The 13168-nt window shown below is 62.2% G+C and overlaps 1 protein-coding gene across 4 annotated transcripts in view; it reads right to left on the reverse strand.

Moving 5' to 3' along the window:
• The window catches only part of FGFR1 (fibroblast growth factor receptor 1), a 19809-nt gene continuing 7999 nt past the window's right edge, over positions 1359-13168 (reverse strand). The window contains exons 3-18 of one of the 4 annotated variants that reach the window (XM_021374960.1): positions 9902-10165; positions 9057-9140; positions 8633-8808; positions 7733-7856; positions 7046-7236; positions 5606-5750; positions 4464-4666; positions 3934-4079; positions 3625-3746; positions 3417-3527; positions 3136-3326; positions 2932-3054; positions 2777-2847; positions 2522-2659; positions 2044-2149; positions 1359-1979 (exon numbers count right to left, since the gene is read on the reverse strand). In XM_021374960.1, the coding sequence (XP_021230635.1) occupies positions 1806-1979; positions 2044-2149; positions 2522-2659; positions 2777-2847; positions 2932-3054; positions 3136-3326; positions 3417-3527; positions 3625-3746; positions 3934-4079; positions 4464-4666; positions 5606-5750; positions 7046-7236; positions 7733-7856; positions 8633-8808; positions 9057-9140; positions 9902-10165 (2369 nt within the window). In that variant the 3' untranslated portion in view covers positions 1359-1805. The remainder of the gene's footprint in view (positions 1980-2043; positions 2150-2521; positions 2660-2776; positions 2848-2931; positions 3055-3135; positions 3327-3416; positions 3528-3624; positions 3747-3933; positions 4080-4463; positions 4667-5605; positions 5751-7045; positions 7237-7732; positions 7857-8632; positions 8809-9056; positions 9141-9901; positions 10166-13168) is intronic. The other 3 variants (XM_021374961.1, XM_021374963.1, XM_021374962.1) reach the window with 3 other exon arrangements.

Genomic DNA, 13168 nt, shown 5'->3' on the forward strand with positions numbered 1-13168 from the left:
GAGCAGCACAACCCCCGCCTCCTGCAAGGCTTTGCTCTGCTTATTATCATATTTAATTGCCCTCCTGCTCACCCCAGGAAATGAGCAGAAGATGGTGATAGCAGCACTTTCTGATGATGTAAACACGCGCTGCAGCTCTCCCTTCGCCAAACTGCTCCCAGGGAGAGCGCTGATTTATGGCCCCCACCCGCTCCCCCCCGCTGCCGCTGCGAGCTTAATCCCGGGCTGCGGATCCGACATAAATCACTTGATTAAAAGCCCTACTTAATTTAGGAGGGGGGAGCGCAGCTGATCGATTTAATTTACACATGGAAATAGCAACAAGCAGATGCTTTTAAAAGGGCCGATGAGACAGAGCCGCGGCCCACAGCCGCGCTGCATTAACCACCTCGTTGCCAGGGACGTGGGCACGGCGCCATGGGCTCTGGGGTCAGAGCTGAACCCAACCACCAAGGGGCCACCAGACCAGGGCTCGGGACACCCCCCCAGGGGTACAGAGGCAGGGAGGGGGTTAACCTAACCCTAACCCTGACCCTAACCCTTACCCTAACCCTTACCCAACCTTTCCATCACTGGAGCCTGAGCCCAGCTGGAAGCCTGAGCCCTTGGCGAGGACATTGGTGTGCAGCATCCAGCACATCTGGCAGCACCCCCGCATCACCGCCCTGCGCTGGGAAACGCAGGGGAAGCGCTGCAGCGCGGCCACGTGCACCGACCGCTCTGGTAGCAAAGGAGGCGAAAGTTGAAGGGTTTGCGGCTGTTGGACCGTGGGGTATTTTGACAGGGAGCCGTCCCCTAACCCAGGAGGGGGCAGCAGCCCCTGCCCCCGTGCACCCCAAGCATCTCCCAGCACACGGGATGGGGACGGCAAAACGCACGGCTTGGTTAAAGTCTTTAATAATTACAAGAATTCCAGATTCATTACAGAAGAGTTTACAACAAATAATATTTCTCCATACAAAGGCAAAATAAACTTTTTCAAGTAATAGCGCCCTGGCTCCGCGCTCCCAGCGCCAGGGACTGGGGGGGTGGGGGGGGACGGGGATGCACCGGACCCCATGGCCCCCTCCTCCCCAGCGGGGCGGTCCGGGTAAGGCACAGCCCCGGGGTGTGGAGCTCCGTGCCCGGCGCTGGGGCTGCACCCGGCCCCCCCACAGCCCCCGGGGGAGGGAAAGGCCGCGGGCATCGTGGCCGTGTGCTCCCGAAAGGCATCGACACATTATTATTATTATGGTTTAATACAACCCCATATAAAACTGAAGCAGCAGCAGCAATTCTTATCGAGGGACCTAAACTGAAATAGGGTTTAGAACATAATTTAAAAAAATAAAAACAGCAAAAGTAGCAAAATATATGGATTTTTTTTTTTTTTTTTTTTTTTTTTTGTAATATATAGCAACTGATATCTACCAGCCACTAGTACCTTCCTACCAAACCGGTATAGCTCTGGTAACAACCCTTTTAAAAAGACATGTAAATATATATTCATATTTATACATATTTTAGCTATGTACACGGGACTTTTGTTGTAGCACTGGTGCGTGGGGCGGGCGCCGCACATCCCACGTGCGCGGGTTTGGGCAGCAGAGCAGCGCGGTGCTGCACCGGGACCGGCCCCAAAGGGACCCTGCGGCACGGCCACGCGGAGATACCCAAGCACGGGCCTCGTGGGGAAGTTTTAAACAGATAAAAAAAAAGAAAAAGAAAAAAAAAAAAAAAAAAGGAAAAAGGAAAGCCAACCACCAGGCAAACACCGAACGGAACCTTTGGGCAGAGCTCCCCGCGGAGCTGCGGCGTGCGGAGCCTCAGTGCCGCTTCGGCGCTGCGTGGCTGTGCGGGGCGCAGCGCGGCAGGCAGGGCTCGTCGGGCAGCGCGTCGTGGGAGAACACCGAGTCCTCCCCCGAGGAGCAGGTGGAGCTGCGCGTGGCCGGGAAGCCGGGCGAGTACTGGTCCAATGGCACCGACAGGTCCAGGTACTCCTGCAAGGGATGGGTTCAAGGGGGGCTCTCCGCGGGGCGGGGTGGGGTGTGGAGGCTCTCCTACCTGGTTGGAGGTCATGGCCACGATCCTGTCCAGGTCCTCCACCAGCTGCTTGAAGGTGGGGCGCTGGGAGGGCACGGCGTGCCAGCAGTCGCGCATCATCATGTACCTGAGTGGGGTGGGGGGGAGCTGAGCGCACCCGTGGGTGCACAGCTCTGCCCCTGGCAATGCGCAGGGCTCGGGGGTCATCCTCCCACGGACACGGGGCGGGGGGCAGGGCGGGGGGCTGCTCTGTGAGGGCGTAACCCTGGGGTCATTCTGGGATTCACTCCCGCTGAGCAACAGCAAAGGGAGATGTGACGCTGGTTATCGCAAACAGATTCAGCTGATGTTGTTGCAGGCATGGGGACTGCTGCAAAAGTAATTCTGAGCATCTCCCTTCCCCAGCGCGCACCTGCCCGCACCCAGGACGGAGCAGGAGCTCAGCACGGGCGGCACCGCAGGCACGGTGCCCATGTGCCCACTGCCCCCCAGCACTCACAGCTCGTTGGTGCAGTTGCTGGGCTTGTCCATCCTGTGGCCCTCCTTCAGCAGCTTGAAGAGCTCCTCCACGGGCACGCCGGGGTAGGGCGAGCCGCCCAGCGTGAAGATCTCCCACAGCAGCACGCCGAAGGACCAGCTGCGGGCAGGCACACGGGCGCAACGTGAGCCACCGCGCCGGGCACCACGGGGAGCTCCGGGTGTGCACGTGGCGCTTTGCACAGCTACACGAGGAGCAGCACCCTGCAGTACTCACACATCACTCTGATGAGTGTATATTCGGTCGAACAGAGCCTCCGGGGCCATCCACTTCACTGGCAAGCGGCCCTGCGACAAGAGAACGCCATCAGCTCAGCGCAGCCCACGGGGGTGGCCAGGGCCTGAGTGGCACAGCCGCCTCCACCCGCTCACGTTTGTCGTCTTCTTGTAGTAATCGATGTGGTGGATGTCGCGGGCCAGCCCGAAGTCAGCGATCTTCATCACGTTGTCCTCGGTCACCAGCACGTTCCTGGCCGCCAGGTCCCTGTGGATGCACTGGGCAGAGCGCGGGGCCGTCAGACGGCGCCCGGAGCCCCACGGCCCCGTCCCAACGCGCCCACCGTGAGCGGCCCGCACCTTTTTGGAGGCCAGGTACTCCATGCCGCGCGCCACCTGGTAGGCGCAGGACACCAGGTCCTTGAAGGAGAGCTGCTCCTCGGGGACGCGCGTGGGGTTGTAGCAGTACTCCATGCCCGGCGGGCGCCGCGCCTGCAGGTACTCGCGCAGGTTGCCCTTGCTGGCGTACTCCACGATGACGTAGAGGGGCCCTGAGGGAGAGCGGGGCTGAGCCATGGGCCGGGACCCCACGGCCTGCCCCATGGGGGCACGGTGCCGGGAGCCCCTCCCCGCCCGCTCACCGTCCTGCGTGCAGGCCCCCAGCAGGTTGATGATGTTCTTGTGCTTGCCGATCATCTTCATCATCTCCATCTCGGAGATGAGGTCGGACAGGTCCTTCTCTGTGGCGTCGGCTGCAGCAGCAAAGGCAGCAGTCAGGGAGGCCGGCCTGGATCCCCCCGCACCATGCACCTGGGTACCGTGCAAGGACCCCCTCCCATTGCCACTTACACTTGAGCATCTTCACGGCCACTTTGGTGACGCGGTTTGGCTTGTCCTTGTCCAGGCCGATGGCTTCCGCCAGCACCACCTGCCCAAAGCAGCCTTCTCCCAGCGGCTTGCCCAGGATCAGCCTGGTGGGAGGACAGACAGACATGTGGCTGTGTTGGGACAGCAGGATGGCTGCCACGCTCAGTGCCATCATCCTGCCCCATCTCACCCCACCTGAACCCATCCCACCTGAACCCATCCCACCTGAACCCATCCCATCCCATCCCATCCCATCCCATCCCATCCCACCCCACTCCATCTCATCCTGACCTGTCCCGTGGCAGCTCCCAGCGTGGGTCCTCGGGCAGCTCATACTCAGAGACGCCGGCCAGCATGGGGGTTCCGCTGGAGGAGAGCCTCGAGGGCCGCACCAGCATCACACCCGAGTTCATGGAGGAGCTGGAGTCAGCTGACACCTGCAGCGGGGCCGTGGGTTACCTTCACGCAGCGCCGGGGCCGCAGCCGCCCTCTCCCAATGGGGAGATGCTGACCGGGACCCCCCCAGCTCCTGAATGCTGCAGGTGCCCTGCCGCTCCCTGCTGGAGCACGACTGTATCATTTTTAATCGATTTCCTGCTTGGTGGTATCACAAAATGCACAGCCTGGGGGCCTTCGGTGTGCAACACGCACTCTGTCTCAATATTAAATTGCCATAAATCCTCCTGGTTACCCTCGTTGCCATGGGGCCACGCACACAGCGTGGCGAGGGGTGGCCATGGTGCCCCATTCATCCCAACCCAGGGAAAGGGCACTTCTTTGGGGAGGGGCAGTAGGAGCCAAGAAACCCCCTCTCTACTTTCTGTTACCTGTCTGCGCAGTGGGATGCTCTTGGCCAGCTTGTGCACGGCCAGCTGGCTGTTGAAGTCTGTCTTCTTGGTGGTGCTCTTCATCTTGTAGATGATGACAGTCACCACCATGCAGGAGATGAGGAACGCGCCGGTGCAGTAAATGATGATCTCCAGGTAGAGGGGGGATGTCATCATGGCCGGCGTGTCCTCAATAGCTGGGTCGGCACAGAGAGGGCATCAGTGGGAGCCAAGAGTGGGACTGGGCAGAGCCTGGCTCCTCTCAGCATCACCAGGGAGCGGTGGTGCAGGACGATCCCGCATGCAGCAGGGAGTGGTCAGGCTGCTGGGACGCTGCACTGCACCCATGGGATGGGCCCTGCGCCCACACCCCTGGGATACGCATCGTACCCATACCCTTGGGACACGCACTGCACACACAGGCAGGTGCCTGGGGCAGGAAGGGGCCGTGGGTGGGGGGAAGCAGAGGTCTGTGCCCATCCCCGCTCTATGCGGGAGGGCACCACGCAGTCTGCATGGGGACTGTGTGGGGCCGAGCTCTGCCCATGCTGAGCTGCACGCCCTTTGGGATCTGTGGTTGCAGTGGGCTGGAGGGGCCGTGCGGCACCGGTGGGTGCTGGGAGCTGGAGCCGAGCAGCCAGAAGCGCCTGCAGCAGCAGCAGCAGCAGCAGCAGCAGCAATGTGCCGCAGCACTGGGGCTGGGGGAGGGGGTCCCATCCCCCCCGCACCACGGCACAGCCCCACTTTGGTGGCCGGGGAGGTGGCAGTGCCACGAACAGCACAGCCACAACCCTGGGAGCTGCCATCACACCGCCGGCAGCCCCCGACCTGACCCCCCCAGAGAACAGAGCCTCAGAGAGAGGCGGAAGAGCCGAAACCTCCTGTCCCCAGCAGCACCACCTCGCAGGGCACCCAAGCAGCGGCTGATAACGGGCAAAGCTTTTGGCAGAAGAGCGGCGCCCACGCAGCGCCCCAAAAACTTGCCCTGGCTGCTGTATCAGGCGTGGGTCCGCGCGGCGCCGATGGCCGAGCAGCGCATCGACGCACACAGCAGCGCAGCAAAGCGACAGCCCCAGCAATGCATCCGACACACGTGGAAACAAGGGAGGAAGAGGGACAGGAAGAAGAGTATATACCTTCGAGAACTGTCAACCATGCAGAGTGATGGGAGATCCCAATAGAATTACCCGCCAAACATGTATACTCCCCAGCATCCTCAAATGAGACATTCCTTAAGTGAAGGACTTCCATCTCTTTGTCTGTCGTGTTAACGCCAGCCGTCTAGAGGGGAGAGTGGAAGCAAAAAACGGAGAAGCAAACGACATGAGACCTTCAGGGGAGAGGCGGAGAGGAGGGAGCAGTCTCATTTGGCAGAGCCCCGGGAGCAGACAGAGACCGTGGAGACCCCTGGGAGAGACCCTCCGGATGACCGCTCATCCGGGCGGACCGAAGGAGACGCCGCTAAAAAAAACCCTTCACCAGCGGAGCGTCCTGCCCATCGGAGCATGCTGGCAATGGGCCACATGGAAAAATAGAGCTCAGGGAGGGCCGGCTGGGCACCACGGCGTGGGAGCACGAGGACGGAGACACGGGGACGGCACAGAGCGGGGAGCACACGGGGAGACACAGCACGCAGCCCAGCCGGCCCCGCGGGGGTATTTTTCCATGGCTTTTTTGCACCAGAAGTACAGCAGAAACCAGAGAGCCCAGAGTTGTGTTTTCCAGCGCTGGGGACGGGCGGTCCCAGAAGCATCCCACTGGGCGTCCTTCCGATTACCTTGTGCCAGAGGTCTGGTGACAGTGAGCCACGCAGACTGGTTGGCCTCGCCAATATAATTGGAAACCTTACAAACATACTCCCCGCTCTCCGCCTCTGTCACATTATACAGGGTCAGCACCTCCGCATCAGAGCTATTAATCCCCGAGTGCTGGAACAGACCAACAACAGAGGAGTCACGTCGATGGGGTCAGAAACCACAGCGCCCGCAGCGATGGTGCCAGCACAGGGCTGGGGGCCACGGGGGACGTGGCGAGCCGGGAGGCAGGGGACCATAAACCTGCTCCTGCTGCAGTGCATGGGGGTGTGGGTAGGGACAGCCGTGCACCTTGGGGTGGGGGTGGCCATGTGCCCTATGGTTGGGGGTGGCCATGTGCCCTATGGTTGGGGGTGGCCATGTGCCCTATGGTTGGGGGTGGCCGTGCGCCCTGGGCCTGGGGACATGGCTGGGGATAGCCATGTGTCCTGGGACCTTGGTATGGATGGGGACACACGTGTTTGCAGAGGGGCTGAGGGCATTGCTTGTGCCTGGACTGAGCCAACCGCCTCGTGCTCGCCCCCAGCGCCCACCCAGCCCATGGCATACACCTTCAGGGATCCAAAGGACGAGTGCACCGCTGCCTGCTGCCCCCTGTCTGCCTCTCACCCAGCTCCTCCAGGACAGCCCAGAGCGGAGCAGGCAGGGCTGGTGGGGCTCCAGATGCCTCGATGCCACCTACGTGTCCCCAGCTGTGCCCAGTGAGGGCAGTGACCCCGCAGGGACCCGGGCTGGGGCAGCCCGGCGTGTGTGCGGCGTTACCTTCAGGATCTGCACGTAGGGCAAGTTGTCGGGGCCGATCTTGCTGCCGTTCACCTCGATGTGCTTCAGCCACTGGATGTGTGGCTGCGGGTCGCTGTAGACCTTGCAGACGAACTCCACGTTGCTGCCCAGGGCCACCGTCTTGTTGGCGGGGAGCCCTGCCTGCAGGATGGGCCGGTGCGGGGAGCGCTCTGCGGGGCCGGAGGGATGGGGACCTCAGCAATGGGCACCCCACGTCCCCAGGGGTCTCCTCCCACAGCCCCACAGAGCAGGGGACAGGTGACATCCCGGCACAGGGACGTCGCTGTCTATTCAGGGGTCAGAGGTCACACAAACCTAACGAGGGCCCCAGCCGTTGCCACTGTGGTGAGTCAGCATTAACAAACCCCTTTGTTCACCTCGCTGACTGTTCCCTTCAGTTTGCTCAGTGTAATCAAATTAAATCACATTCTTAATGGTTCATTTACTGGCATTTAGAGCAGCTCCACATGTGGAATTGCTCAGACCAGCCTTCCCAGCTGGGAATTATGGCTAATAAGGCGATTAGAAAAAGTTTCTGTCTGGTCTATGAAATTATTTCCATCGCAATTAAAAAGCCCCAGAAGGGTTCGAGGTGAACCTCGCGGGGCGCAGCACCCACTGCTGCGTGGGGAGCAGAGCAGCGAGCAGCCCCAGCGCCGTCCTCACCCACGACATCCAGCTGGTAGGTGTGGTTGATGCTCCCGTATTTGTTCTCCACGATGCACGTGTAGTTGCCCTTATCAGATGGCACCACCGAGTCCATGATGATGCTCCAGGTGGCATAGCGGACCTGGGGGCAGGAGGACGGGGGCAGTGGGTGAGATCTGCACACATCAGAGCTGGCTCAGCCCCTCGACATGGCATAAATCTGCTCGAGGTCCCCTTTCCCTTCTCCTACAGAGGGACCATCATTGTTCCCAGCTGTCCCAGCACAGAGCCAACTGCTGAGCACGATGGGCTGGGTGCAGGACACCGCCCCACGTGGCACAAAGGGAACAGAGACACTTTGCTCCCCTCTGGTGAGGGGGTCAGCACCCACATCCTGGGGTGAGCTGGGTGCTGTTGGCACTCTGGCAATGCCTGCAGCTCAGTGCTTCGACCCTATTTGCTACCCAGGGCTTTGCACACAGATGGGGAGCGCCAGCACACAGATGGGGAGCACCAGCATCCTACCCCAAATGCTCCAGGCTGCACCATGGCCCTGCACGCAGAGCAGCTCTCCTTTGTCCTCCTGCTCCCACTGTGCAGTGCTGGATGCGGGAGGTGTGCGGTGCCCCCGGGGGCTGTGGCCGCCCCGACCCTCCTGGCTCAGCACTGGGATTAGTGCAGCCAGGCTGGGCTCGTCCTCCCCCCTCCCCCAAAGGTTGAGGCTGCTGCAAACACGACCAAGAAGCAGGTCACTGCCGTGGGTCTATTTCGCAACAGGAATGTCAGGGGGCCCATCTGCCCTTCCAGAGGCGCGTGGCTGCACCAATGGGCGGCTCGGGGCCTCTGAAGCCCATTCATTTCCCCTTCTCCCAGAGTGACCCCCAGGCCCAGACCGCATGGATGGGGCCCACTCTGTACCTTGTACCCCCCGATGCGGTGGTCGGGCTTGAACTCCTTGCCGTTCTTCAGCCAGCGCAGCGTGGGGTTGGGCGTCCCACCTGAGGGGCACTTGAATTTCACCGTTTTGGCAGCGGGGACGGCATGCAGCTTCTTCTCCATCTTCTCGGGATAGGTCCAGTATGGAGCTACAGCCTCTGTGGGGCACGGAGCGGCAGGATCAGCCGCGGGGAGCAGCGATGTTTGCTCACCATTTAACCCAGGGCAGGACTGGGGCACGGTGCACGTCTCCCTGGCACATCCCCACGCCCCAACCAGGCTCTACCACGGCTGCAGCAGGACTCTGCCTCTCCTCTCCTGCCTCTCCTCAGCCCCTGGATGCCGCTCACATGCAAGCCTGGCTTCCCTTCACCCCCACCCACGGGCAAACCCATCCCACACGTACGGTTCGGCTTCGTGTTATCCGCCTCCTTCTCCTCCGAGGAGGAATCATCTTCATCATCATCATCCTCTGCAGAGGGGAGCGCGTCTGCAAGAGAAGAGACCCCCAGCTGAGCGCTGTGCGTGGACCCCTCCTGTTCTCCTGCGCTGACATGTGGCACGAGGCTCCAGGTGGACGCTGCACAGCTGGAGTGAGCAGAGCTGAGGTCACCGTGTGTGCTGTCCCAGCACACAGAGCCCAGGCAGCAGCTTGCCCCAGAGGCTGACTTTGTGCTCCGGAAGGCAGCACCCACGCTGTGCTGCCAAGTGCCCATGGATACCCATCCATCCGGGGCATCCTGTGGACAGAGATGGCCCCGAGCCTCAGCCAGCACCTCCCGACCGTCAGCACTCATTCCTCATCACCAGGCTTCAGAATCACCAAAGAAAACCTCGGCTCCAGCTCACCCCAGTGCTCAGCTCCATGCAGACACACGTGTCCCCACGCATGCACCGCCACAGTGGAAGCGCACCCATGGACTCACGGGGTGCAGAGGGCGCTGGGCACCACCTGTGCAGCTCTGAGCAGAAAACCCAGCAGTGCAAGCCCCGCTGCAGGGCTCTGTGCCGAGCTGTGCCCACGCTGACCCAGAGGGCACAACCACCCCATGGCTCCGGGCACCGCAGCAGTCATTGCACGAAGTTGGCGGCTCCACATCCCGCGCGCGCACAGGGAGCACAGTGCCAGCACTGTCCAGCAGGGCTGCACAGGGCCGTGCCCCGCCGAGCCGACCTGCGCACGACAGCCAGCATGCAGCACACGCACACAGGCACGCTGCTCCTCGGCGCTGCCCCTGCACCGCTACGAACCTGAGACGTTGACGGAGAAGTAGGTGGTCTCGCTCCCCGAGGGGCTGTTGGTCATGCAGGCATAGAGCCCCGAATCCTCGGGCACCGCGTCCCGCACCTCTACCTCCTCGCCGGTGATGCGCGTGCGGTTGTTCTCGGGCAGCTGCACGCCGTCACGCACCCAGTTGATGCTCTGCACGTCATCGCGCAGCCGGCAGCGCAGCTGGAGGAGGTCGCCGGGGTGCGCCGAGTGCGACTCCACCTCGATGTTCACTTTGGGCAGAGCTGGAGGAGTTCGGGAGAGAGGGAGAGAAGGAGAAAAAAGAAAAGCAATAGAGACAACAGGACACCAGGCTGCTGAGGGCTGTGTTAAGGAGGCGACATGCGCTGCGGGGCACGGCTGAGGGACGGACATCCCCAAGCACGGCCGCGCTGAAAGCGGCCAAAGCAGCAGCGAGGCACTGCCCCAGGGCACGGCCATGGAGCCCAAAGCTACGCAAGCACCCTCAGTTTCCTGCCAAGCGCTGCAGAAGGGGTTTGAAACGGGGAGGAATTTGCAACCTGAGGCACATTGGGCAGAGCTGGCAGCAGGGAAGGATGAGGAGCACCAAACCCCGCACAGCTCCACCCCAGGGTCTCCCTGCCCAGCAGCAGACAGCCAGCAAAGCGGGCCGGGACCCCTGGCTCCAGGCAGCACCAGACTGGTTACAGGGCTATGCCAGGACAGCAGGCAGACAGCAGGGCTCAGTGACAGTGCTGGAAGCTCAGCCTGAGGGCTGCAGCCAGGCGGGGGCTGTAGGGTGCTCCCTGCCCGTAGCTGTCCCACGACGTCCTCCCATCAGCTCAACAATCCAGTCCATCCCTGTGCTGTTCTTTCCCAGTCACCGGCGTTGCAAAAACCTGCAGGGTTCCCACGACTCCTGCTCCTTGCTGGGCAGCCTGGGGCTGCTCAGAGCCTCCTCCACTCGCCCCATCTCAGCACAGAGACTTCGCACGTGGAGACCCCAAAGCAAATCCTCGGGGGCAGCTTCCTGCACGTGCCACCTTCAGGTCCCTTCCAGCCGTGATCCCATGCTTCCCAGGGACCTGGCACCGCCCGGTGAAGGCGTGCAGGTCCAAACCAGGCACACACATCGTCAGCTGTGCTCACAGCAGTGTGATGGACAGCCCCCGTGCAGCTCCAGGAGCTCCCGCTCCTCTCTCCTCCTGCAGCACTCGCACATCTGAGCATCTTCAGAGGAACACCGCCCACCAACAGCTCGGGAGTTTCTCTTAGCACTCCGATGAGAACAGCTTGTGGGGACGAGCTCAGCGCCTTCTTTGACGTCTGGAGGGCCAGAACCAGGGCTGCGGGTCCCACTGCCAGGTCCCAGAGTCCCGCAGGTTGTGGGGGAAGAGCTCTGCTTTTGCAGTCCCAGTTTCCCCACGCTTTTCTCCAGCTGCCACACAGGACGGCGCTCCCAGCAGCTCTCATTTGTGTTTCAAAAGATTCGTCACAGGCACACACAATGCCGCAGCCACGTCCCACCAAGGCACAACCCCACAGCATCCTCCTGCCTCCGCACGAAGAGCACAGGGAGAACCCAAAACGAGAGGGTTGCTGCGACCTCCAGCTCCCAGCCGGGGCTCAGCGCTGCCCCTGCCCACGAGAGAAAAGCTCCTGGGAGGGGGCACAGCTCTGGGCCCCCAGGGCTGCATCCCAGCTCACGGCGATGCTCTCTGTGCCATTCAAAGGCGGTGTCCCCCCACCACCCCCCCCCTCCCCCAGCCCAGCGCTGAGCACGAGCAGAGTGATGGACAGGACAGTGGGGAGGCAGAGGGCAGGGCGGGCTCCTGCCCTTTGGTAACCCAAAGCGCATCTCTGGCACTCGGGGATAAGGCGGAAAACGCGGCATGGTGGGAACGGCCCGAAAACGAATTCACAGGCTAATGAGCATGTCCAGGTTACCCCCCCCCCCCCCACCCCGGCTGAGAGCAGGGACAATGCGGCTCTGGCAGCCGGACAGCGGCAGCCCACGGGACGGCCCGGCTGGCACCGCCACGCAGCAGCCCTGGGAAACGCAGCCTCTGCAAAACCGCAGCGCACACGCGGTGGGAGCGGCTCACCCCACGCACAGCACCCGGTCAGATCGCTGTGCTCCAGCAGCCTGGAGTGCCTCTTGTCCTTATTCTGCTCTCCTGTAACCTAACCCAGGCCGGCAGGTGCAGCCCCTGCCAGCAGCCGCAGCTCTGAGCACGGTGCTCACACGCCTGGAGCTCAATGGGCCGGAGAAACGCCTGGCTCTCCTCCCCTGCACCAGGGGGGGCACCGCAGGGAGCCAAATGTCTGCAGCCCATCCACTCCAGCCCCAAACATGGGGGGCACGGGGATGCCCAGAGGCTCTGTGCCCACTGCTGTGCACGGGGTGTGGGTGGCACTGACCTTGCTGCAAGCAGCGCTGTCTCTCGGAGGTCCGGGAGATGCACGGTGCAGGTGTTCTGCTGGGAGCAAAACGCCCCCCAGGTGGGCTCCCCAGAACACATCGGGCTCAGGAGAACTCCCTGCAGCCCCAGGCGCTGGGTGCTGCACCCCACAGCACCCAGCAGTGCACAGCCCGCGGGCAGCGCTGCAGGGAATAGGGGGAATTTGGGTCCGAGAGCGCTCAGCGGGGATGGGGACGTTCAGCTCAGAGAGATTCTGTTTTAAGGTGAAGTCGCCAGCGCTTTTATTGCTCAGTTCTGGCTTTGCAGTGAAAGCAACAGGCAGATGGAGAGTGCCACCAGTCCCAGTACCTGCAGCAGGAGCCCAGGCCCGGCCCCGCAGGGATGAGGACAGCGGCGCTGGGGTCAGGGCGGCACAGCTTCACCTTTCCCCCTCTGCATTCAGCCGTGCTCTCCCCACTCCCTCTGCTCCCAACCCCAAAAGGACTTTGCATGCAAATGGCCCCGCGCCAGAGCTGCCCGTCAGAATGGAGAAGTTCTGCATTCAGCGCTGACAAAACGGGGGGAGCTGTGTGTGCCCGAGCGCAATAAAGCGGCCAACAAAGCGGCGCAGCGACAGCCCGGGCTGAATGGCCGCGAGCAGCGGGTCCGGCCGCCGGTTGCCCTGGAAACCCCACCAGGGCTCACTGAAGGTATTTCCTGAAGAAAAAGCACACACATGCCCCACAGCTCTGCTAATCCCAACAGGAAGCGCTTACCGGGACGTGGGGATTGGCTTCTTTCTTATTTAAAAAGTGCCTCTCCCCACTGTCCCCCCGCAGCTGCCTGTTGGAGTGCTGGGGATGTGGCCAAGTGCCCCCGCTGCAA

Source organism: Numida meleagris, chromosome 21 (genome assembly GCF_002078875.1).
Source record: "Numida meleagris isolate 19003 breed g44 Domestic line chromosome 21, NumMel1.0, whole genome shotgun sequence".
Lineage (NCBI taxonomy): Eukaryota > Metazoa > Chordata > Aves > Galliformes > Numididae > Numida > Numida meleagris.